This window comes from Vigna umbellata, chromosome 4 (assembly GCF_029865625.1).
Source record: "Vigna umbellata cultivar VRB3 chromosome 4, Vumbellata_1.0, whole genome shotgun sequence".
Classification (NCBI taxonomy): Eukaryota; Viridiplantae; Streptophyta; class Magnoliopsida; order Fabales; family Fabaceae; genus Vigna; species Vigna umbellata.
This window is the reverse complement of record NC_142168.1, coordinates 33,031,843-33,059,580: the sequence shown is the minus strand read 5'-3', so window position 1 is coordinate 33,059,580 and position 27,738 is coordinate 33,031,843. Positions and strand designations below refer to the sequence as shown.

At 31.4% G+C, this 27,738-nt stretch overlaps 2 protein-coding genes and 1 pseudogene across 4 annotated transcripts; 2 read left to right on the top strand and 1 right to left on the bottom strand.

Annotated features, from left to right (window-relative positions):
- Positions 1-875: 875 nt before the first annotated feature.
- On the top strand, positions 876-5,684 carry LOC124839345 (serine/threonine-protein kinase STY13-like). 2 transcript variants are annotated; one of them, XM_047315139.2, is made up of 3 exons: positions 876-1,033; positions 1,421-2,414; positions 5,017-5,684. In XM_047315139.2, the coding sequence occupies exons 2-3, from the start codon at positions 1,504-1,506 to the stop codon at positions 5,354-5,356; spliced, it is 1,251 nt and encodes a 416-aa protein (XP_047171095.1). In that variant the 5' UTR covers positions 876-1,033; positions 1,421-1,503; the 3' UTR covers positions 5,357-5,684. The 2 variants fall into 2 exon arrangements, with proteins under 2 accessions (XP_047171095.1, XP_087970599.1); XM_088114473.1 differs by lacking the exon at positions 5,017-5,684 and adding an exon at positions 4,435-5,001.
- A 6,977-nt stretch (positions 5,685-12,661) lies between these two features.
- On the top strand, positions 12,662-18,934 carry LOC124839344 (lupeol synthase-like; annotated as a pseudogene). The gene is made up of 14 exons (XR_015785813.1): positions 12,662-12,856; positions 15,189-15,662; positions 15,740-15,824; positions 15,911-16,077; positions 16,161-16,349; positions 16,417-16,530; positions 16,714-16,833; positions 16,943-17,065; positions 17,162-17,317; positions 17,401-17,447; positions 17,520-17,841; positions 17,967-18,047; positions 18,141-18,224; positions 18,599-18,934. The product of XR_015785813.1 is annotated as a lupeol synthase-like (transcript).
- A 3,422-nt stretch (positions 18,935-22,356) lies between these two features.
- LOC124839350 (TORTIFOLIA1-like protein 2) lies at positions 22,357-26,894 on the bottom strand. Its single transcript, XM_088112294.1, has 6 exons — positions 26,020-26,894; positions 25,444-25,638; positions 25,251-25,353; positions 24,383-25,026; positions 23,353-24,054; positions 22,357-22,785 (listed from the first exon to the last, which is right to left on the bottom strand). Exons 1-6 carry the CDS (start codon positions 26,647-26,649, stop codon positions 22,600-22,602), a joined length of 2,460 nt encoding a protein of 819 aa, XP_087968420.1. The 5' UTR covers positions 26,650-26,894; the 3' UTR covers positions 22,357-22,599.
- Between the last annotated feature and the right edge of the window lie 844 nt (positions 26,895-27,738).

Genomic DNA, 27,738 nt, shown 5'->3' with positions numbered 1-27,738 from the left:
GGGTGACAGCTGTTGAGGGTATCCCAGTTACTACATCACCCGGGTGCACGAACGTCGTAGCTACACAAGATTCATACAGTCTGGACAGTCAGAGTCAAGTGGTCGTTCTTTGCATGCCATGATGTATGAATTATGATGTGGTTGTTGTTGATTGAATCATGAACGTTGTATGTTGTTATTGCATTAATTAAATTACATAAGCTTACCCTGTGTATCATTTTTATTTATGTTGTGTGTTCGGTCGTTGTCATGTTATAATGATCATCTGTGTGGATGTGAGCAGAAGGAGAAGAGCTGCTGGAAGAAGTATTGGAAGACGCAGCGGAAGTAAAGGCCGAACCTTAGGAACGTTCGATCTGTTGTTAGCTTTATCTTTGGTAAGACCGTTCGGTATAAGTTATTTTGTACACTGGTAGCTAGCGTATGGTTTTAAATTCCCTACTGTTAGGGAAGGCCATTCGGCCGTAATCGTATCTAACTAAGTATTGAACTCGTCTATAATATTGTTAATATGTAATTATTCTCATGTATGGTTTTACAGTGTAGTTTTAAGATGTTACGTAACATACTTTCGAAATAAAAAAACAAATTATTTAAATAAAACTGAATATTATTCTAATAGAATTGAATTGAATAACTTTTATTTGAATTAAATATTTTTTAGTTTTCTAATTTTTAATAAAAATTAAAATAATCTTTTTTAAAAGTTTTGGTTAATTTATCCTTTAGTTTTAAAAAATTATAAATTTAATCTTTCTAATTCAATTTTATTAAATTTATTTTATGTTTGGGTATATTTTCACATGTTTTTTTTATTTTTGCTGATGGTAGAAAACAGAAAATTGTACTTTAGAATGTTAGAAGAAAAAAAAAACACAGCAAAGCACAGCTGAGATAGAAAAACTGAAGAAAAAAGTCATTTGTTTGGTTCTTTTCGACCTCAATCTACTTCTCAATTTGTTTTCTATTTTTTGCTTTATCCTATTCGATCTTCTCTTCTGCTGTTGCATCGAAACTGATTCTCTCCATCCAGGTACGACTAGCCAGCTTTTGTTAAGCTGCCCAGATTTAGGGTTCTACCAGATTCTTGCTCTTTTTCATTTCTTCGCTTTTTTTCTTTCTAAGGCCATTCTGCTGTTGTTCATGTGCATTTGGTACCAAACTATGATATTCGATTACTTTGATTTGTGGAAACAATCTCTTGATTTAGACGTAGTGTTAGTTTTTCTTTTGCTTAAGTTAAATATCACTTTGTGTTTCTTCTGTCTGGTTGGAATCTGAGTCTCAGTCTTTGTATGTGCGTGTGTACATGCACACTTGTGCATTGATTATAGATTATTCAAAGATGGAGTTACCTTTGTTGTTGTATTTGAAGATTATAAATTCAAATGTTGTAACCTTTTGTGGGTATGTTTTTCAGAGTTGTTTTTTCAGGTGGCTTAATTTACAATTTCTGATGCTGAGGAAATAACAAGACTTGAATACTTTTCTTTATTGAGAAAGATGCTGGAAGGTGGTGTGAAATTCCCGGGAACAATAGACCTCAACAAGCAGAACGATGACTACTATGATTTCTCTAAGGGCTTTTACCATAAGCTTGAGGAGGGCACGGATATGTTAATTGACAGTATTGGGAGCTTGCAAACAAGTAACCATGGAGGATCTGTTGCAATGTCCATTGATAATAGCAGTGTTGGCTCCAATGATTCTCATACTCGTATATTGAACCACCAAGGGTTGCGGAGACGCCCCAATGATAATTCCTCCATTGCACACAGTGTCAATCATCGAGGAAGAGTTACACATGCTTTGAGTGATGATGCTTTGGCACAGGCACTAATGGACACTAGTTCCCCAACTGAAGGGCTTGACAATTTTGATGAGTGGACAATTGATTTGAGGAATCTTAGTATGGGTGAGGCTTTTGCTCAAGGGGCTTTTGGAAAACTGTACAGAGGTACTTACAATAATGAAGATGTTGCTATTAAAATCTTGGAGAGGCCTGAAAATGATTCAACAAAGGCTCAGTTGATGGAACAACAGTTTCAGCAGGAGGTGATGATGCTGGCTACATTAAATCATCCTAACATAGTTCGTTTTATTGGTGCATGCCATAAGCCAATGGTATGGTGTATTGTTACAGAATATGCCAAAGGGGGTTCAGTTCGGCAATTTTTAATGAAGCGACAAAACAGATCAGTGCCCCTTAAATTGGCTGTTAAACAAGCTTTGGATGTTGCACGTGGGATGGCATATGTTCATGGCCTTGGATTGATCCACAGGGACTTGAAATCCGATAATCTTTTGATTTTTGGTGACAAATCAATTAAAATTGCTGATTTTGGAGTTGCTCGGATTGAGGTGCTAACGGAAGGAATGACACCTGAGACGGGAACATACCGTTGGATGGCTCCGTAAGATTCATTAGTTTCCTTCTTTTAATAATAATTCTACTGTACATTGTGGTTTTATGCTTCTGAAATTCCGTCTTAATAAAGAAAAAGGTTATTAATGAAAATTTTAAATGGTTCTAGGAGACCCCTTTAATTTGGGATCTAGTCTTGTTACATTTATTCCATTTAATAACTTCTTTATGGACATTGAAGTTCATCAATCCCATGGTTGGATTGTAAGTGCTCATTAAGTAGATCAAATTTACTGAATTTCATGTATATAAAAACTAGCTCATTCTTCACTAATCAACTTTCTTTTGATGTATAATACACTTGTTATAATATATGACTTGTCAACTATAATTACTACAGATGGTATTTATTTTATCTTAAAATTTGGATGCTTGATCATCTTGATAATATCACAAGATTCTAGGGTTAAACTCGTATTCTATAAGAAGTTATTAGGTAGAACAGGTTTCCAAAACTTGCTTTTTGGATTAAGTGGATATTTTCTTTACACATACTCATAGATGAACAAGGTTATCAAAAGCAAGATCCCAGGAGGGGATAAGTAACATGAAAATTGTATGAATGTAACCTTTTCCTCATAAGTTTTCATGACCTCTTCCTTGTGAAGACACCACCGCAGGAGATTAACCACTGCAGTTGGACTTTCCCACTTAACAAGAGTAGGAACATGAAGAAATCGAGTAATTAAGCTGTCTAGTGAGGGGATTTCTTGATCACCTAGTATTCGTGATAGAAAAAAACTAAGCAAGCAATATACAACTTATTAAGTTTTGTCGTATTCCTTCCAATGAATCAGCATCTAAGAGTATTTCCAGTTCTTACATGGGCTTGAGCTACAGGAGTAGTCATGTCATGGTTAGTCTCTTTTAGAGAGGCTAGTTTCTTAGCTGAGCCATATTATCATATAGATGTTGTATATCATTACCAAAAATAATTTAGTAGAGTTTCTCTGTGGTGGGGATGGGTGTCCCAGATATAGAGAGCACAGGATCGGAGACTCGGCAGAACCAAGGGTAGCCATTTTCTGAACCAGAGAAAGAAAAATTATACCAAAGGAGAGGAGAATCGTGTTCAGGCCAACAACCCAAGCAAAGACACTTATAAGAGAGAAAACTGATTCTTGAAATGGACCCGGTCTAGGAGGATCTGGTTAGTGCTTCAGAGTGGTATGGTGGCATTCTGTTGGTGGCAAGTCAGTATGTGTACTGACACAGGTGACTGGGCAGCTTGTGAGATCTGCTCGCAGATTGTAGTTTAGACTTCAAACTTCCTGGTTAGGTTGTGTTTGACAAGATGTACCTATCCTTTAAGTTTCCAGAACAAAGGGTCACTGGCAGATGGTGGTGACAAGCAGCAGACCGTGGTTTCCCGGCAAAGGCAATAACAACCGGTGCTGTGGACAACAGAGCAGAGTTGTACGTGCTCTAATATGAAGTTGAGAGACTTTGAATATCGGAAGATCAGTGAGTTAGCTTACCTTATATTTACGTTTGTACAAAATGTACAACTTTTAGAAATCAAGGAAAATGCTGCAGCATGTGGCATACTAGATACAAAATGATAGCTTTATAAAAGTTGTTAAACAGATAATAAAAAAAAATCATTTTTACAAGAATCAATATTACAAAATAATGGACAAAATAATTAAATTGCCACACATAAGATGCAAAATAAATGGTCAAAATGGAAAAGATATCATAGGTTATTTGTGCAGCAAAGTCTCTACCAAGTTCAAAGGCAAATTTTATTATACAACTATGTACAATAGAGAATGTTAAGCTTTAAGGAGATATAATGCAAGAAAAAAGTGATAGTAGCAAAATTTTGAAAGTTTTGATAGATGTGTGTACACTAAATGAAGGACAAGATATAAAGCGATTGTATGTATACAAGGAGATAGGTTAAGGCAATTTGGACTTGCATGAAGTTAAATAGATACACAATGACTCCTTTACTGAACTGATTTGATGACATTTCTTAGTCTTTTCTCTTGATGGTTTGAAACCAGAGACTTGGGGAATTTTGAGAAATTTGGAACGGTGCCACCTAAAAGGGATTTAGAATCTGCTGGACGGAAAGGAACGACCGAGCAACAATGAGCTGAAGAAAGATTGAACCTGCTCATTTACGCACCTTGAGAATAAATTTCAGGACAGATTTCTGTAAATTGTGTTTTGCACTCAGCTTAGTAAATAGTGATAATCATATAAATGTGAAAAAATAAATACAACTTATACTTAGAAGAATAATAAAGAGCGTATTTTAAAGGTATAATCCAATCACATTTTTAACTTCTGTATATTTATTCTTTCATTCCAATTGTATCTTCTATTTAATGAATGACCTTTTAGCTGTTATTTCTTGTCAAAACTAGGCAGTACGTGATAGCTACATGGAGAATAACTGAGTCAGCCTGCTTTCTTGTGTTTCTATTAAAATCCAGTTAATTACCATATTTATACTGTGGATAATATAAACCTGCTTTTTTGAAGTGCTGATATATAATTTGTTTCACTGTTTTATATATTTTCTAATAAAAAATACATATGTTGACATGTACTTAAATCTCTTATTTTATGGTCTGCTGCAGGGAGATGATCCAGCATAGGCCTTACACACAAAAGGTGGATGTATATAGCTTTGGGATTGTTTTATGGGAACTCATCACTGGAATGCTTCCGTTTCAGAACATGACAGCGGTACAGGCAGCATTTGCAGTTGTCACCAAAAACGTTCGCCCCATCATACCCAATGACTGCTTACCTGTTCTCCGTGAGATCATGACAAGATGCTGGGATCCCAACCCTGATATTAGGCCACCGTTTACTGAAATTGTAGGAATGCTTGAGAACGCAGAGACTGAGATCTTGACAACGGTTCGGAAGGCCCGATTTAGGTGTTGCATGACACAACCAATGACTGCTGACTGATTCTGGGAAAATCAATGAGAGTTGAAGAGCATAGACTGATAATACGAAGGGAACGTGGGACTCAGGTAGTTAAAGGTGGATTATTTAATAGCTGTGTATGTGTGCTTAATTTCTTAAGAAGAAAAAGTATTAACTGGATACCTGTCGATTGTTTGGTTCCTATTTACTGTCTGTTTTTAGTTGTAAGAGGATTGTGTATGTAATACTTGCATCCACTACAGTTATGTATAGCTGTGAAAGCAAAATGGAATGAGATAATAGATGAAAACTTTGCTGTGTAACAACTGCTTACAGTACGAATAGGTTAAGCTTTGTTTGTTGTGGTTGATTTACTGGGAAGAGATATAGGACGAAGGGATTTAGGATATTTCTTCTGTTTGTTTAGAAGAGAATTATCCAACAAAATTTCATTTCCTTGCTTTCATACCCATGATTTGAAATAGAAATGAAGAATTGCTTCTTTTTCGTCACTTTGATTTTTATACAAGCGTATTTCACGATTTTAATAATGTGGGCAGTGAATATTGCGCTTAAGTTTAATTTATATAAAATAAATTAGCACATATATAAAAGTAATTTTATCTGAAACATAAAAGAATAAAATATGAATAATGATTATACATATTTTGTTAGATTTTCAATAAAAATTATGTTTGAAACATAAAAAATATTTGGCTAAAACTGAATTTATTATTTTAACACTTCATATTCATGATATAGAAAGTAAGAGAAAAAAAAAAGTCTTAAATACATCCCATCAATTGCTCTTAGCCAATACTTACTATCATGCGTGATAAAACATAACTTATAATAAATGTATCTAATACCTAATAAAATATTTAGAGGTAAAAACAGAATTATCATCTCTTAAATTATGATCAATATGATATTATGATTATCACATTGATTCTACTATGAAGCAAACGGTATAAATATGAATTTAGTCATGAGATATGGATTCATTTATTAACAAGAAATTTGTTTATTTGTAGTCGAAAGTCTTTTCATTATTTCATAACTAATCTTTCATCAGCGAAGTCCTCGCTAATTGTAGTGAGAATTTTTTTTAATAGTTATTAGTTGCTCCAATTTTTTGTTAGTATATGGTTAATCCATTGCTACTTGTCCTTGTTAATCTCTTTCTGGTCCCTCTTCAATATTAGCTTTCCAATAAAAAGTATTTTGTATTTACTCCTTCAATTATCTCTCCAAACTTGTCATTATTAATTTCATTCTAATCTCTAGTCAATATTGTCTCACCTCACTAACATAAAAATCACTTTTTCATAAGTATTGACTAACACAAAATTAGTCTATTTCGTCTATCTATTTAAGTTTGATTCACAATAATATATATAAAAAATAATCAATGATATACTAGTAATTAATTGTTTCATATTTACGTCTATTACCCTATTAAGAGACATAAATATTGAGTTTTCTAAAATCTTAGAAACAATGGTTCACTCTTGACAACACTACGAGCGACATGTTTTCAACCAAAATTCATACCCTACAGCAATGACAAAGAACAACAATGATCAAAAGAAATGGCGACGAAAGTGTTTCCACCCAACTACAGTGACGATATGAACCACAATGGTGTTTCCACCCAACAACAACAAAGGTGATACGAACCATGATGGTGTTTCCACCTAATTGCAAGATTAAGGCGCAGCAAACAAATTTCTCAATTTTGTTACTAAAAACTTGGTTTTTTCACTTTCATGATGCGCTTTCTCAATAAATTTTGATTTATATTAGATGTTTTATGTTTATGTAATTTTAGAAGAAGAAGAATTTATGTGTGTTACTATAAATGCATGTAAATTTATGTTTTTCACAATTATATTTGATCTTTAATAAAAATAAAAAAACTTAAAATAACATACTTAAAAAACTTTTTTTTATTAGTGGTTCCTCCAAACCTTAACCCAAGTAAATCTCAGTTTCCCTTGTTTGCGTAATTTATGCCAAGAAGCTTTCAATTTCTTATAACTATTATGTACATGACATGCAATAAGCAATGTTCCGTGTAGATTCATTAGTTAGTTTGACATTTAATATCACCACGTTTACCATAACTAGTTCCTTTTTTCTCGTAAAAAGATCTTGCAGTGTCACATGTTAGCTAGTTTCCTTTAATTTAATAAGATTTCCTCTCTTTTTTAAATTAATGGAGTTTTGAATTAATTATCGTCATTGTGAGACCACTTTGAAACTTCTTCATATTGGTCTGTTGAATATAACTTCAAAATTTATTTTAAGCCTAGAAACTAATCTTTGTTTTTACTTTATTAATTTTGAGTTCACTTTTTCATTTTCAAATATTAATTTAAAATTAGTTTTACTGTGAAATTTTCAGTAGTATATATCTAGTAATATTCCTTTCATAAAATGATAAATAGTGGTAAAATTAGACAATATTACCTATACTTAAATTGCCTTGAAAATTTTAGTATTATGCTAGATTTTTTATTTTACACGAACAAGACTTTTAAGATTTATCTAGTTAATTGTTAAAAATAATATTTTAAAGAGAGGATAAGGAATAGAATTGGTCAAATTGTGAGTTATTATAAAGATCTAGAAAATAATTGAGAATAGAAGTAGTTAGAGTGAAACTTACATATTTTGCTATTAAAATGTCAAACTTATAAATGGAAAAATCAATTATTCAAGTTATATATTTTATAAAGATTATTATTTAAAAAAAACATTTTCTTTTCTTCTATTAACTTTTATTTAAGATTTATTCGTCTCTTTAAATATCAAAGTCTACTATAAAATTATGGCATAGAGTAGACCAATCTTAGTCCATCATAATTTTCATCATAATAAGTCATCTTTTACTTTTTCTTGAGTCATTTTGAAAGTTTAACATGCATGGAGAGAGTGATATTTGTATATGACTCTTTTAGGTTCAAGATAATAAAGTTAATTGTTTAAACTTTAGTATGAATCTTTAGATAAATGATAAGAAAAGTGTTTGGTTATCAAATATGTGGAAGGATCAATTTTGATATTTTTTATCTTTTATTTTTATTTTTCATTTCCAATTTGTGATTCACAATTTTAATTCCTGAGCTTCCAAATTTAATTTGTATACATGAAGAATATTAAATATTAAAATATAATCAAGGCGTGTCTTTCAAACTAGGTTGTATTTTATATTACAAAATAGTTTTAAAGACAATCTTAACAAAATTTATTAAATAATTTCAAAATTTTAACAAAATACATACTTTTAAAGTTAGATGTTTGTTGTTTCTTAACTTTTAATAAAAATTAAAATTAGTCAATCTTTAAAATTTTTGGTTCAATTTAGTTTTTCAACGTCTGAATTTAGTCATTTTAACTAAGTTTAGTTAAGTTTATATAACATTTCAAATATGTTTCTAAACTAATATTGAAGCAAAAATAAGTCAAAAGAATATAATCAACTCAAATGGTATCATGAAATACGTTTGAAACATTAAATAAATTTAACAAAATTTAATTAAAAAAACTAAATTAACACATTTATAAAATTGGGGACTAAGTTAGACAAAAAAATTTTTTTAAAAAAAAACTAACTTCAATTTTCAAAGTTAAAAAAAAAAGACATATTTAATCTTTATTTTTATAACTATTTAAATTTTTAATAAAATAAAAGTTTTTTAACATTTTAATTAACTTTTTTTTATTAGTTCACTGTTTTTTAGGCTATTCTCTTAACTAATCTAGTTTAAATGCTCTAATGGAGGATAAAAGAAGAAGAAAAATGCAACGAATAAAACATATGAAGATTATAAACATAATGATATAACATTTTTTTTATAAATTAAGTGCTTTTTGAATAGTCAAGTGTTGTTTTTATTAATGTGTTATTTGAATAAAGAAACTAGATAACATTTTTTCAAGGAAAGGACTAATTTTATATTTGCTTCACTCTCTTCTACTCAACAGCTAATGGGAAAGAAAGTTGTTCTAGTTGAAAGAAAACTAAGCATGCATGTGCCGGAATCTGCACCAACACTATTTAAATATGCAACTTTTGGTCAAACCTGCACCCAAAATGATAATTACCTTTTTTTTTCTCAGTTTATTTTGTTTGCTAGCAAAATATCAGCGGTCACATGCAAAATCACTGTACAGACCCAGAGAAGAGGGGGAAACCAAGAGTGATCATTTTTTTTTCATGCAAAATTATTTTTGTTTCCATTTCACTAAATCACACTAACAATTATTATATTATTTAAATGATCAAATTAATACTTTAAACAGTGTTATCAAAATGGGTTGTAACTCGTGAATCAATTCGGCTTATCACAGGTTTGAACTGGGTTGCGTTTGATGTAATTTTTTTATGCGGGTTAGTTTTCAACTCGGCTCACTTAAAACCAAGCTCACCTGGGTTGAACCTGTTGAGTGCCAACCCACCTAATTTAATTTAATTATTTATTATTTTATGTTTCGATGTTAAAGATGTTTCAAGAGAGAAAAATATAAATTTATCTATTCAATACTCTAATATTATAGATGAATAAGTGATACAAAAATTATCAATATTAAAAACTTATTTGTTCATCTTCTATTTTTAGATTACGCTTGAATTGTATGATATTTGATATTTTATTTTGACTTTGAATTGTTTTTGAAATTTAACATCATTTTAGAGTAAAATTTATTTAAATTTAAATTAAAAAATTATATTTTTTTTTATTTTTAAGAAACTTATAATTAAGTGAGCTGGTGAGTCAATCTCACCAACCCGTGGTTGGTTGAGTCGGGTTCAAAATTTTTTAGCTTGCAAATAAGTGAGCTGGATTAGGTTGGCTCACTAAGTGACCAATGCGTGATAGATCAAGCCAGATTATCCGTTTTGACATCTCTAAGTTTAAGTGATATTGTTTTGTGCTCTTGTAATAAATGTTGATTATATTATTCGAGGAATAAGTTAATACTTAATCACTCTAGAACAAACAATATATGCAAATTGTGAAATCAATACTCCCAATTTAATTAAACTAATTTTACTTATTCCAGCATATCCTAAAGATCAAGTTTCATATATTATTGTAACCAAAACCAGAATTTTATCACTATCTTAAAAAATGGTTGAAGGCGCTAGGGAGTTCAAATACATACAACCCTTTCATAAATTTTAACTTTGTTTGATACTTTATTAAATAAACTTGATTTAATATATATTATACTTTTAAGATATATAAATAAATGTTCATAATTATAAAAATTGAGAAAAGGAAAATTCATATAGTTTCATTAAGAGAAATTGTTCAATACATATAGGAATAATATAAAAAGCGTGGTACTTTGACAGAAAGTTAGATAACCTGGTGTGGACAACAAGCTTAGTTATTTTCCTCAGTAAAATAGTACGCTATTGTAAATATATGTCTTAATATCTTTATTTTTATAACTAGTAAAAAAACCGTGTAAATTTTTTTAGTGACTTATCAGCAGCTAGTTTTTCAATCTAGCTCGATATAATGAAATTGAAAATCTCTTATCTAAAATGGTTGTGTATAATTTTAGCCATGATGAATCTGTCGCAAGAATTCTAACTAATACAAAATCCAACAGCAAAGGAACCTGAGTCAATGAATATGGCTGAAATAGCTAAAAATACGTTGCAAGTAGCTAGCTGGTGGCTGTCCATGAAATACCGTATATGAATTGCTTTGAGAATTTTGTCTGCATGTATAAATTTTGAAATACTATTTTCAGTCATTATAAAAGAGTAACTTTGTTAGTATCTATAAATATTTTTTATTTTCAAATAAATAAATAAATGTTTATTATAAGGGCCTTGTCAAATTTTAGTCGTGTTCATCTCACAAATATCATATTTTATTCATACAAAATATATATCCTTGTCATTTTCTCTATTGAGAGAATTTAAAACCTGTGTTATATTTAAAGATAAATTTTAGATGCATAAAGAATATAAAGTTTATAAACAGAGGATAAATGTTCATTATTTGTTTCATTTAAAATTTCATCTAAAATTCATATTCTCTCAACTCTCTCTAATTAAGTTTATAAATGAAGAGAGTAATAGATTAAATAGAACCAAAGTTTAGATAAATAAATAATTTCTTATTCGAAGCATTTTTTATTTATTTCTCTTTTTGTGTGTTGTTGTAAAAGGAGATATTATATATTGAAATAAGGTTTGATTCTTAGAAACTTATTTAGATTTTTATTAGTTTCTAAAAATTCAAAGAAAACTTTTAAACTAATAGTCATGATAGATACATATAAGGAGAGTTAATGTTTATATTTTGTTAATATATTAATGGTTTAGATTGTGACATTATGGTTGTCAAATTTTAAGAATAATTAAATTGTTTAATTGAAAAAAGTAACTGCTGAAAATATTTATAAAGACTTTTTAAAATTAAATAATTATGTTTATTTTCACTAAAACCTTTGATTGGTTACAAGTGAATAAAAATAATAAGATTGTTTTGGTAAAAATATTATTTGATCTTAAGAAAGTTAGATTCTCACATTCTATGAAAATAATTTTATGTAAATTTATAAAAACAACAATTATCAGAATAGAAATATAGTTTCTCGTTATATTTTTAAATGTAAGCTAAAATATATATATAAAAAAATCAATTTCAGGTATGATAAACAAAAGGTTTTCTCTTAATGGAGCAATTAATAATAATATGATCCCTATTCACAGTTTTTATCTTTCATTATTATTATTATTATTTTAATTTAACATTTAAAGCAATTACTTATTATAATTATTCTATTAAAAGTATTAAAAAAATAGTTGATTGGAAGAAAGGTTGGTGTTCTCTTAAAAGTCATTAAAAAATTACTGTTGAAGTTTCTATTATTATATAATACCAACTCAACTGTGACAAAAGAAGTTTCATAGTCCTTTGGAGTAACTCTTAATGACTTTTAAGAGGATATCAACCTTCCTTTCCATCAACTCATTTTTTAATACTTTTAACAGAATAATTACAATAGATACTTTCTTTTTAATACTTTCAATAAAAAATATTTATCTATCAAAAATTCGGTTCTATTTAATTAATTACTTTTCTTATTTAGTTTTATTTTTCACGTTAGGACAAAGTTAATCAAATTCATTTATATATTTAGAGAGAGTTGAGAGAATACATCAATATTAAGTTTTGAGAGAATACATAAATATTGTTTACAATACAAAAAATTATATTTTTAGTATTAATATTATTTTTGAAGTGTTGTGTAACGCGTGTAATATATAAATGCATGCATTGGGTGAGTTGGTTGAAAAAGAAAAGAATTAGTAAGATGTGGAAGTTGAAGATAGGAGAAGGAGGGAAGGAACTGATATCCGCGAATAATTTCGTGGGACGTCAACATTGGGTGTTTGATCCAAACGCCGGAACCGTTGAAGAACGTGGTGAGGTAGAAAGGCTAAGACACCAATTCACACTAAACCGACATTCCATCAAACAAAGCGCAGATCTCTTCCTCAGAATGCAGGTATTTCATTCTTCAAAACCTCTAAATTTAATACTTGCACTCCTACACTAAATTTTTTCATCAATTGATCCTCAAACTCCACAAATCCACCTTAATGACATAAAGATACTAATTAATGTCTCAATGAATTATCAAATCTTTTACAAGGTATAAGTTCCTCTCATCAACCAAGATTAATAAATAATTTTAAATTTTCAAATAAATATAAAGAATAAATAAATAAAATCATTTTATATAAGCTGTAGCTTTTAAATAATATTAAAAAATAAATTCTACTCAAATGATTTACCCAATTAAAAAATATTATGTCCACGATAAAAAAATTAAAAATAAAACATTAGAACAAAATTGAAAGAGAAATATTCAAATATATATATATATATATATATATATATATATATATATATATATATATATATATATATATATATATATATGAATAATAGATTATGTTGAATGAAATGATGGAAAAGAAAAATGTGGTTGTACGTGATCGAGTGACATACAGAAGGAAGATTCGTGGAAGGCATAAATACTATGAGCGTTAACTTAGGATTATCATTTCCCTTTTTCTTTCGAACTACCAACAGAAGACAGAAGACGAAACTCCCATAGGTACAAAAACAAACCCCTCCCTCAAGGAACTAAAACATTTTTTTTATTAAAAGTTACACTACAACGAAATAATAAATAACCCATGAATTTTCTTAATACATTTTAATAAAGAATATTTTTTTATCCCATAACTTAGCACATTAATTATATTATTTATACAAAAATATATTTAATATTAATAATTTTGAGATAATACTAGCTATAATAATAAATCGAAAAGTAAAATTATTTACTTTCTATTTATAAACCCTTCTCTGTACAGTACTCATAAATTAGGTCATTACATTAATAACAAATAAACTATAACAAGTGAATATTTTCAACTTAAGAAATATATTTTAATAATAAATATAAAATCATGATGGTTAATTAAAAATTAAGCATTGATACTTTAGTAACTTCAAATATATATATATATATATATATATATATATATATATATATATATATATATATATATATATAACTTTAATATAGATTTGCAGCTTCTAATCTAACAATGATGCCAGAAATACTCTAATTTTATATTTTCGTTCCCTTCAAATAATTAGATAAATGACATCTTAATTAAGAATCTATATGGATCATTATTTATCATTATATTTACTCTTTAGGATTCACATTTCCCAAGTTGATACAATTTGTTATATATATATATATATATATATATATATATATATATATATATATATATATATATATATATATATATATATATATATATATATATATATATATATATATATATATATATATATATATATGCGTGTGTATGTATTTTTTTATTTCTTTTAGCATAATTATTTCTCCGTGATAAAGAATATTATTTTGTCGACGGTAAATATCAACCAACACATAAGTATTTGAGGTGAACTACATATTTATTTTTATGTATTACTAAACCCTTTTCTCATGTATGATCACAACTTTTTGTTGATTTCTTTCTAAATTTTTGTTTATATCAAAATTAACAGTTAAAACCACTTGCAAATTGAAAATTTATTGAAGATAAAATAACAATGTAGATAAAAAAAATTATACAAAATTGCATATCTTCATATATAAAAAATTAAACTCGAGGCAGAAGGAAAGTTAGAAAAGAAAAGTTATAAAAGTGTTCATAGTCATTTATCTTCAATTCCCATTGTTCATAAATAATATTTGTGGTATTGAGGCGTCCAATTCTTTCTTTTCCTTCATGTTTATATCAATGTGAGAACAATAAAAAAATATACTTAACTAAAATACTAAAAAGACACATTTTTAATAATGAACAAAAAATGGTGATATTAGCAGTACTACACCAACAAGAAAGACACGTAAACATAAGCTCCAACAAGATAAAAAATAAAATAATTATATTTCATTAATGCAAAAAAATTAATTTGATAATATGAATATATTTTTAAGTCTAACTATGAACAGTATGTTTGGGTTTCATTGAATTTATGTTTAACAAAAAAATTCTCCCAAAAACAATAACTTTGTCGCTTTTCTAAAAAAATGTTTATAGATACATGGTAATTAATGTTTCCAAAGATAGTACAGATAATTGTGATAGGATCAAAATATTGTATAGAATAAGGAAGTACATTACGAGAAGAAGGTGTATTTATAATTATTGATTAAAAAGTGAAAGACATACAAAAAAGTAAAAATAAAAATAATTAAAATCGAAGTGTTTATTAATATTATTTGGGTGGATTTACGGTGGCAGCTGAGAAAAGAGAATGAATGTGGGGTGATTCCAGCGGCAGTGAAGGTAAGAGACAGAGAAAATGTTACGATGGAAGCGTTGATTACTACAATCAGAAGAGGCATCGGTTTCTATTCATCCATTCAAGGCAGTGATGGGCACTGGCCTGCAGAATCAGCTGGGCCTTTGTTTTTCCTTCAACCTTTGGTGATGGCATTATACATCACAGGATCCCTTGATGTTGTTTTAGGAGCCGAACACAAGAAGGAAATAGTGAGATATTTGTATAATCATCAGAACGAAGATGGGGGTTGGGGATTCCATATAGAGGGTGATAGTACAATGTTTGGATCAGCACTGAGCTACATTGCGTTGAGGATACTTGGTGAAGGGGTTGAAGATGGTGTGGAGCGGGCAATGTACAGAGGAAGAAAGTGGATCCTGGAGCATGGTGGTTTAGTGGCTATTCCTTCATGGGGAAAGTTCTGGGTCACGGTAAATGAATATATTATATATACATATATAATGAATTGATTGATTTTGACATTTGATTGATATTGTTGTATATATAGGTACTGGGTGTCTATGAATGGTGTGGCTGTAATCCACTTCCACCGGAGTTTTGGCTTCTACCCAAAGCCATCCCCATTCATCCAGGTTAAAAATTAGTCTCAGAGGCATGCATGGTCTAGGGTTTCTTTCTACAACTTACTACTTTTAACTAATACATTGAAAACATGCAGGGAAAATGCTGTGCTACTGTCGCTTGGTTTACATGCCCATGTCATACTTATATGGGAAGAGGTTCGTAGGTCCCATCACTGCCTTAATCAGATCACTCAGAGAAGAAATGTATAATGAGCCTTATGAAGCAATCAACTGGAATAAAGCCCGCAACACTGTTGCTAAGGTCAATATATAAAATCTTTACATTTAAAACCTGTCTGTATATTGCGAGTAACTAAACAAGCAGTGTATCATATATATTATTAGGAGGATCTGTACTATCCACATCCTGTGATCCAAGACATGTTATGGGGATTTCTTCATCACGTGGGAGAGCGTTTCCTGAATCGCTGGCCCTTTTCCATGCTCAGACAGAAGGCATTACAAATAGCAATTGAGCATGTACGTTACGAGGATGAGAACAGTAGATACCTTTGCATTGGAAGTGTAGAGAAGGTAAATTAATTATTACCATTAATTGATAAATTCATTGCTTAGCTTCCTTAATGGAAATTAATTACAGGTTCTGTGCTTGCTTGCGCGTTGGGTTGAGGACCCTAATTCAGAGGCATACAAACTTCATTTAGCCCGAATCCCTGATTACTTCTGGCTCGCAGAAGACGGCTTGAAAATCCAGGTACCACAATACCTTACCTAAAGGAAACAAAATTAATATCTCTCCTCTTTCTAATTTTAGAAGGAAAACAATGACACATTCATTGAAATTATGAAAAAATAACATGTAAAAAGAATTATAAAAAGAAACTAATTTTTCTTTTAATTTTTCTCTTAATTACTAAATCATTCTAAACCTCTGCAGAGTTTTGGGAGCCAAATGTGGGATGCTGCATTTGCTATTCAAGCAATACTTAGTTGTGATGTGAGTGAAGAGTACGGGCCTACACTTCGTAAAGCACACGACTTCGTGAAGGCTTCACAAGTAGTAACTTCATCTCTCATATATATATATAACACATACTCAATACTTGGTTTGCAATATATAATGAGAGTGTTAATTATTATTATTATTATTATATATGTATTAAAAGGTGAGTGAAAACCCATCTGGTGACTTCAAAGCAATGTACAGACACGTATCGAAAGGAAGCTGGACATTTTCAATGCATGATCAAGGTTGGCAAGTCTCCGACTGCACCGCAGAAGGACTCAAGGCAAGATTCACCAAAATCAATCCATCCATCCATAGACATAGACATACACATACACATGAATAATAATATACTCGTATACTATATTTATGTATATAGGCTGCACTCCTTCTGTCAGAAATGCCAACTGATCTAGTTGGGGACCAAATGGAAACACAGCGATTTTTTGATGCTGTTAATGTCATCCTCTCTCTACAGAGCAGTAATGGCGGTTTCCCTGCATGGGAACCTCAAAGAGCCTATCGTTGGTTAGAGGTAAGAAAATACAGTAATGTCGGTTTTTTCCATTGACCGAGTCACGACTTGTATCTTATGCTAAGTGTGTGTGTGTGCTGCAGAAATTCAACCCAACTGAATTCTTTGAAGACACTCTGATTGAGACGGAGTAAGATTTTACAATATCTGACCACATGAATTAACAAACAAATTGCACTCACTAGCTTACTATCTTCCACAGGTATGTGGAATGCAGTGGATCAGCAGTGCAGGGCCTGGCTCTCTTCAGAAAGCTATACCCAAAGCACAGGAGAAGGGAAATAGATAGCAGTATTTCGAAAGCAATCGATTTCATTGAAAGGAAGCAAAATCCTGATGGGTCGTGGTACGGTTGTTGGGGTATTTGCTATACATATGGTACCTGGTTCGCTGTAGAGGGACTAAGAGCCTATGGAAAGAACTACCATAACAGCCCTTCCCTACGCAAGGCTTGTCAATTTTTGTTGTCAAAGCAGCTTTCTAATGGTGGATGGGGAGAGAGTTATTTGTCCAGCCAAAACAAGGTGTGTGTGTGTGTGTGTGTATAGATATACGTTCACCCATTTAGCTTTCAATACGTACATAGTAAAGTAAACTAATTCGAGCATGATTAAGAATTATAAAGACTCAGCTTTTTTCTGTCATTTAGGTTTATACAAACATAGAAGGCAACCGTTCAAACTTAGTTCAAACTTCGTGGGCTCTGTTGTCCCTTATACATGCAGGACAGGTTAGTAATAAAGTACTAAAAGACATTCATATTCCAAAGAATGAGTACAAGAGTTCTGAATTGTGCTAATTGTGAATTATTTGCTGAATAAAGGCTGAGATAGATCCGACACCCATACATCGTGGAATAAAGTTACTTATCAATTCACAAATGGAAGATGGAGATTTCCCACAGCAGGTAACTGCTTTCATATTATACCTAACAAATTTTTACACCCAACAAAATTTTTTACAGACTTTACCCTTCAATTTTTCTTTTTTTTTTTACAAATACAAAAGTTAATTTTTTTTAATAACTAAAATATACCTAAAAATAAGTTTCTTCAGTATCTAGTGCCAAAAAAACATTTTTCTTCCTACTAAAAAATAATAGAAATTTAAGAAAAAAGTTTTTTGGACACTATTTGAATATCTCAATTTTTATAAGAATAAAATAGTCTTAACAAAAGTTAACTTTTATATTTAAAAAAAATAAAAATAGTGAAAGACAAAATTAAATGAGTGTAAAAAAAATTCCGAATGAGCAATATTTTGCATTGAATGTGTGGACAGGAGATAACGGGAGTATTCATGAGGAACTGTACCCTGAACTACTCATCTTATCGAAACATCTTTCCCATATGGGCTTTGGGAGAGTATCGTCGCCAAGTATTGCGGGGTTAAGGTTGAGGACCCAAAACCTTAACTCAACTTGGTAATTGCTTTTCCACTACGCATCAATCAACTCCTACATGTGTAATATAATTTACATTTCAAAGGATTATGTGCAGCTTGCCTGCACAATATAAAATAAATACTTGAGCATGTGATTGTAATATTCAATTAGTCTTTCCAGAACAACCCTGTCTGTAACACTAAGCATAAACATTACTAAATTTCAAGTTAATTTCCTTCTTATTAAACAAATGCATTCATCTCTTTCAGCCTGATTAGCACTATAGATCAAAATAACTCTAGAACTATGATTAAGTACGTGATGTCCAAATCCCTGCCCAAGGGATTTGAAATTGTACCAAAACAGAAAAACTTGGGTGTACAAATTAAAGTCGTCAAATAATCACACGACTTTAATCAAAAAGTTAAGCAAAGTCATGTCAGAACTTCAAATGAGATGGTCGCAGGATCATGGAACGACTTCAGAGTTAATTTATACAATTTTTTTCGTCTGACAGCAATTACCAATACAAGCAAGAAGCTGCTTCCGCTGGTTTGAAAAGCATGGAGCATCTCATTCGCCTCCTAACCTGCAATTCTCCCAATAAGGCTTTACTTTGGATTTCGTTAAATCCACCATTCTGAACTCTAAGCCCTGCAATAAAGACGAATCTATCACTCTCCACAACCACCACCACCACCTCTTCTTTTTATCTCAGTCACCAACAACGTCAGCGTCTCTAAAACCAAACCGTATAGGTAATCAACCAGAGGAAAAACTCTTTGTTAATTTAAAAAAGGTTTAATTGTTCAGATGAAAAAAGTGTCTATTTTATCTTCAAAATTTGTTAACGTACATCAATCAACATCATTTAGTTAATTTTTCAGAAACAGTATTAAATATGTATTGACGTCGCAAAACATTACGGTGACGTGACAAAATATATTTAAAAATGTGTAAATGTATTGTTCAATTGTATTCAATGAAACCTTCGATTTTCAATATAACTTACTTGACGATCAAATAAAACTTGATTTTTCACTTTCATTTCTTCGTCAATTAAATTTCTAATTTTGCTTCTGTAACAGTGCTAAATGAGGTATGTATAAAAATCAAACAGAGCAATGGAATTTTATTGACAAATAAAGTTGTCTCAGTAAATACGTGGCTAACAATGAAAATGACAAATGCAGAAATTAAAACTGCATGAACCATGATGTGTTCCATTCCTGTAAAAGAATAAAGGAAAGGAACTTAGAGAATTATCCACACTGAAATCAGAGAAGAAGAATTTGAAGAAAAAGGGATTGCAGAAAGAGGGACCATACCACCGACTGACTATTCCTGAATGAAATCCCTCCATTTAGTATTTCCTCTCCTCTCACGTGTCCCTCTGCGCACTCTCATGCCTTCATCTTTGTTTGACACGTGGCCACTAGGTGTAACCGTTTCTCCCCCCTTAACACTGTCATGCTTTATGCGCGTGACAGCTTCTCTTTTTCGCTGTTAGAATTCTCTATTCGTAAATGTTTGCTAACTATTTTTTTTTAAACCCTAATCTCAAATTTTTATGTCAGAAAGTCTAAAATAGACCCACACAATCATATATATTCAACACCAATTCACCTTGATCTTCAATAAAATCTACTTCATTGTTAAAGAAAGTTTGATTTTTCACTTTCACTTTATTGTCAATGAAATCCCCAGTTTCGTCTTTTTTGTTGTTTCATAAACCTTCACTCTTTTTTTTTTTTGAAACACTAATCCCAAATTTCCACCTCATAAAGCTCATATAGGCTATACATCAGACAACAAATGTCACTACACTACAAAAATTTTCATCACAGTATGTCCAATAAGTCAATATTAACTATTTAAAAGCTATGAACAAAAATGGATTTATTGATGCAAATTAACACATTTGAAGATGAAATTGACACTTTTTTAAAATAGGAACCAAGTAACAACACATTGTCCTAAAAGTGAGGATCATCCAAACAATTAAACCTTTTTAAAATTATTCCAAAATATGTTCGAGTTTTGTAATTTAGTGAAAGGAACATGCTGGACTATAACTCACCCGGAGTTTCGATATACACATATCTCTACACTAATAAGATATTGTCCGCTCAAGCCCTCACGGATTTGTTTTTAGTACCACTCCCTTATATAGTTGGCTCAGATGTTATTGGTGTTTGTGTAACCCAGAGGGAACCTCCTCCTCGATAGACCCAACAACCCGGAGATTGATTTTGAGTTTGTAGACTCTAATTCTTTCTTCAAGATCATGAAAAACAAGATGATTTGCAAATATTATCTTTCAAATAAATTAGAATAATATGTACCGGAAGACGACAGAAGGAACTTAACTAAATTATAATCTTGCTAAAATATCCTGTGAATATCTTAATTTGGTTCACTTTAGATGATGAATTTGGAGAAGAGAGAATGAATGGATTTCAGGGAATTTGAGGATGAGTTGATTATATTTTTTTAAGGATTTGGAGGTGAGTTGAGTAAATTTAGAAATAAAATTTGTGAAAATTAGTGTAAAATTTGATCAATGTGACACATAAAAAAATTGTTTAATTGATAAAAAATTAAAAATTACCAAAGTGTCCTTAGTCATAAAAATAATATAAAAATAGTAATTGTTAATGTTACATATAATTGTAAAAATTTATATAAAAAGAAAAAAAGTAAAAATTAATTTTTAAAGTGTAAAAAATGGTATTAAGTAAAGTAAAATAATTATTTTTAAAACTCATAAATATATATATATATATATATATATATATATATATATATATATATATATTATACGGATGATGTATCATATTATTTCTAAGAGACACGTTTGACATTTTAACTTCTTTCTAATGTTTTTATATATTATTTGTTTTAATGTAAAATACTACATTAGTGATTTTATATATAATTATTTGTATTTCCTAACTTATTATCATAATTATAATTTTACCATCATAATTGTTTACACTTTATTTACTAAAATATAATAACTTAATTTCATATATGGTTTATCACCGTATATCTTATATATTGATTTTGTTTAATTAGTATATTATAATCTCTATTAGTACATAAAAAAATTATTAAAATTAAGTTAAATATTCTGAATGTTTTTAAACTTGAATATTTATTTTTTTATTTTCTTAAAAATATTTATCAACTTTGTTTAGTTAATATTTATAAAATTAACATATATTTTAATTATCATAAAATTTTATTTATGTTTAATTATTATTTGATACTTTATTTAAAATTTATGTAATTATAATATTTTTTCAAAATAGAAATAAAATAAAATATTTAAAAATTTATATTGATTAAATATAAAATAAAATTAACCATTTTTTTTTTCAAAATAGAAATAAAATAAAAAAATGTATACCGTGGTCATTCCATTAAATATTCATTTAAAAAGTGGGCCAAAAACAGTTCACGCAGACCCAACTTTGACATTATTTTAGTGTTCTCTTTTTTCTTGATTTCTTTCGTTTTTTTTAATCTAGAGTTGCTCCAGAAATGCGCCAAGACACTTAATAATATCTAGCTTTAGAGTTTAGTGATTTAGAGTTTAGTGATTTCAGTATGATTAAATAATTTAAAAAATTTAAAATAAGCACTCAAAAAACAAACATAATTTTGAGATCCATTCTCAAAGATGCAATACTTTTTTTCCTATCAGAGTACACAGCTACCAATCGGGGAAAGATAAAAAAAAAAAAAAAACACTCCACAAATCAATAATTCCAGAAATAGCAGCAGATTATTCGTAAAACCCAACGCAAGAACTGGGTGAGTTCAACCAGGGACGAGATCCGAGCCCTAACAGGAAACGGCTATATTGATGAAATTTTGGTCAGCTACACAAATATCAATTTTCAGCTGTCTTACCCCATATATGATGTAATTTCATTGCTAATTCAGCAGCACGCCTTCTTTCTGAATGACTGAAAATGTGCAGGTTCACGGCCTCCTGAATTGCCGATAAAAGATGCTCCTTGGCTTCAATAGAGATAGCAATGCAATTTGGTCCATGGATAGTACTCATTTCAACAATCTAAAATAAGATTACCATAAAGGATCAGATTTCCCAAAGTTACTTGGTAGCAGAGTAGTAAACGGCATATAAATTCAAAGACAGAAGTGCCCAACTTAGAAGGAAAGGCTTGTTCGTATTTCAGTTATGCATAGTTTGAGCAAGGCAGTTTCTAATTCTACTGCAGAAGTAATACAGAACAAGTTATTCCATATCACATAGCCTCCTCTCACATGATCTTAATAACACATTATTGCTCTTAAATGCTACCCATAACTACCAGTTGTTATATATATATATATATATATATATATATATATATATATATATATATATATATATATATATATATATATATAATATAATAATGATACATTTCGGATCATGACAGTTATTATCAGTTCCCATCAACATTTTTTCACCTGACATAAAAAGCATTAATAACCATCAAAGGAACATTGAGATCTGCACAGATTTTAAAGCTACTCTTATTTATTCCAAGGAAGCCACTTAATGAAAGGAAAACGGAATTCAAAATGATAATCAATACATCTCTATGCAATACATAATAAGGGTAAGCGAACTTGCCTGTTGCAGCCAAGGGATTATTATACTAAACAATTTTCCTTCGAGAAGATGTGATGCTAAAGTGCTAAGAAGAGCATTGATTGTCTTTACGGATAAACTTTCTACAACTGGACCAGTAGTATTCAAAAGCTCAACGAGAATAAACTCATCGTTGAAACACAAAGCTTCCATATAGGCACTGTTTAGATCCCCTTCACATACAAGACGTTTTACATGCTTCCAGCAGTTTGTGTTATTCTCAGACCAGCCATTTCTGGCATTGGTTGTTCTAGAAGCAGAAATGATACCATCATTTTTTACCAAACCCATTCTTGTTGCATCCTTCGCTGAGCTGTTCAAAACATCCTTCTCTGTACCTTTTCTGCCAGCCTTGACCTTGTAACTTTTCCACATATCTGAACTATCTACAGAATGAATCCCGGGTTGGCTTCTCGAAAATGTCCTTTTCTCCCAACTTTCAGAATTTTTAACTGACAGAGAGACTGATTGCTTATTATTAAGTTCTACAGAGGGCCTTGGAGTGCAGATGGAGAACCTGGGAGAGGCTACAATTTCACTCTGCTTCCCTAATTTGGAGGTTTCAGAATAAGAATGCCTTCCTCCTTGAAAAGATTCTCGACTTAATCTATCAAAGACATTCTCTAAGTCTGTCATTCTTGACTGGATTGTAGAAAGGGCATCCATTATGCCAGTTGAAAACATCTGAAAAAGATTTGACAGTATGCTAAATTAAAGATGTTCCTTATACTGTGTGATGCATAACAAAAAAAGTACTAAAAGTCCAGTATAACAATAGTATGCCTATGTGTGTGTGCCAGAAGTCCCACAATTCACATTATCTACGTAGGGTTCAGTTCATTGCCATTGTTGTTCGTATACGACTGATAGAAACATGCAAACCTAATCTAGGTACTTCACCAGTTTCACACTGTATAAAAAACAACGAAACCTAAGCTCAAGAAACCATCGGATAAAGGAAAATGACTAGCAACAACAGAGTGAAGAATTTAGAATCACGTGTGTATAATACCTGTAATTGGTGTATCATGTTAGCTTGTTTGATTTCAATATCGGAAAGTTGATTCTGAATACAAATCATTTCATTTGCCATTTGCATACAGCATTCATGTGTAGTTTGACGACTTGGCTCTGTGACTGTAGAATCAGAACTACTAGGGTGCTGCATCTTTACGGAGTACACTTGTTCGTCAGAACTTCTTTCTTCACTATACCTTTGGCTTCTTGCAATTGGCTTTGGTACTCCGCTATTTACAAAGCAGTCATGAGCAGTTAAAAACTTGGTCTCAAAGGTATCAGTGGCAAGATTAGAAACAGAAGAACACTCCTGCTTGTCGTCCATAGGCACATATTCATAACCAACATCTTGCATGCTTGAAACATCGGCACTCATTGTTTCCAATGGTTTAGAGACAGAACAACTCTCTGATTCTTCATTCTGGAATTCCACAACAGAGTGGGGTCTGGGAACTGCTACTTCAACATGCCAATCATCAGGTTTATGCTGAGTGTTCCTGGTATAATTTTGACATGTTTTTTTAACAGACAAAGGAATCCTTCCCATGGTTGATTTCATATTAACCTTTTGGAGCCTAACATCTTTCTGTCTGGATTCGGTCGTACTGCTAAGATCAGAGTCGCCTCTGCAGATATTTTCTGTTAAAAGCATGAGCAGAACACAACATAAACAAAAAGCAATGAAAGCATGTCGATGAATAGAATGGTCACTATCAAAAGGGCGCATCACAAATTCACAACATAGATAACGATGATGCCAAGGCGAACAAAGTTACTGGGTGCGAAGAAGTAGAAATGGTGTCCGCTCTTTAGACATTAAATATCAAGTATTGTTGTTCACAAAAGAGACAACATAGGCAAACCTTTTAAGGAGGATCCGGTTTCAGAAGGGTCAGGAGTATCGGGAGCCGGAAGACTTGTCCAATACTTAAGCGCTTGCAAAACAGCATCTCTAACTGGTTTTACCTATAACACAACCAAGGATGAATAAGAATGTAATAAATTGAGTCACAAGAAAGATGAATATAAAAAAACAAAAAAAAAATAGAAAAGCACCTTGTCAAATCGACACGACTCAAGGGACTGAACACAGGAAGCCCTGAAACATCCCAAAAAAGAAGCACCGCCCAGAGCGATTTCCGCCAGTGCCACAGAAGCTGCTTTGCGAGTTGTCCAGTCACTGTGCTTTAGGGCGTCTTGGATACTGCCAATTGCAGCGGAGAGAATATTTTGCGTTGGAGCACCCCCAGCCTGAAAAATGAAAGAAACATGTAATTTTGCATGCAATCTTGTGGGATAAAAATTTAGATACAATTCCTTAGGTGTTTATTTGGTACAAGACCACAGATAGGTCGTCTCTTATAGACGATAGGATGGTTAAGGATAACAAAGCTTGAATATGAGTAATTAGAGGTAACTTCAAACCTAGAGTCAAAACTGAGATGACTCGTTAGGCTGAAATATCCGAGTGGGGATGGTGCGCTCTATAGTTGCTTTAAGAGCTTTTGGTAGTGCTTTGTTATCAGAACTAGAGCTCCATTCGTACAGAAAGTTAATTTAATGCAAATCTTAAATGCGCCCAGTATCGTATATATGAATGAATTAATTAATTAAGGTAGAAGGAAAGGAAACCTGGATAAGGGTCTTGGTGAGGTCAAGCAGGGCAGGTTTAGCCATGAAATGAGGGTTTTTAAGCAACTTGAGAGTCCTGAGAAGCATCTTGTGCAGGAGCGAAAGAGGAGGGTGGTGGGTGTTGTGAATGATCCTGGCGAGGCAGAGAGCAGAGGCGGACTGAACATGCCTGTTCTGTTCGCCGAGAGCCTCGAAAATGGGCTTGACGAGCAAGAGAAAGACCTTATCCTTGTGTGAGAGGGCGAGGCCCAACTTGGAGGCGAGAAGGGCAACGGTGTTGACGCAGACGTCCCGGACGACGGAGTCGGGATCCCTGAGGCGCTTAACGATGCTGGCGACCATCTTGGGAAGGTGAGGAAGGAGGAGGGTGTCGTGGTAAGTGGCCAAGGTTCCCATCAGCCTCACGCACTCCTTTCTTATGGAAGCCTTTTGCTCCCACTCCGTCTCCAGAATGCACGACAGGAACGACCATATCCCTTCAGGCCTCAAACCCTGCGCCACACGATCTAGCTCCTCCATTCCTATTTGCTGAGTGTCGCGATCTCCCACCTTGTTCAGCGCACATACTATTCTCTGCTTCAACTCCAAACCACCGCCTCCGCCACCGCTGCCACCCAGTCCCTTCTTCATCTTCTCTCCTTCGCTTCAGATCACCATTCCACAAGGATACTTCAGATGTTATTCAAATTTCAAATCGGAGCGAATCTCCAAATTCACCTCGGGTTTGGCAAAATATGTCCCCCGCACGCAAAACAGAGGACGAGAAGAAGAACAAGGCACATGCTCATTTCTGTTGGTTTTCTATTTTACGATCAGTGATGAGAGAGAAAGAGTGGAATAGAGAAAGAAATTCAATTTTTGTTCAGTACTGTACTCTCATTCTGCTTATCCATTCCAATTACTAATTCATTACTTCAAATTTCGCGCTCTGTCCATCAATTCGAATTTCTGCTTAAGGACCCTTTTCTTTCCGGCCCATAAGAAACCCATTTCTGTTCGGCTTTTATTTTGGGCTTTGATAATGAGACCATGTTATTTTCTTCTTGCACCCATGCTTTCTATCCGCACATGTAAATGAAAGAAGAAAACCTTTATCTTTGTTTAAAAATATCAACAAATTATAACAGTGCTTTAAGAAAAAATTTCTTTGGTAGACAATTGTGTAATCGGTACCTATATCTAATATTTAACTCTTTATTTCTTTATCCCATATTCATGCACTTTCATGGAAAAGTCTAAATTGACCATGAATGGTATTTTTGGATTGCATAATTTGGACACAGATTATAAATTACCTAATCTGAAATATATTTTTAAATAAGTAATGATAAGAAGTGGACTTTCAACACACCTCCTACGTTAAATCTCATTCAGATAGATTTTAATAAGAATAAGAATAATTTAATTATTTTATAATTTTTTGTATAAATTAAATCACTTACGGTTGTTTTTCACTTTTTATCATCTTTCTCTTATTCTAGACAACTTTTCTTTTCATTTTATTTTCTTTTATTTCATTCATTTTATAATATATTGGATTTGGAAAATAGATTTCAAAGAGAATGGGTGAATGAATTTAAAGGAATAAAAAATATTATGTTGTTTTCTGAATTAAGAAAAAGTTTGAATGATCTAAAATGAAAGTTTATGTATGATGTGATGTGTACGATTGATAAAAAAAATATTTCAATAGATAAAATTAGATGATCACTATTTTGT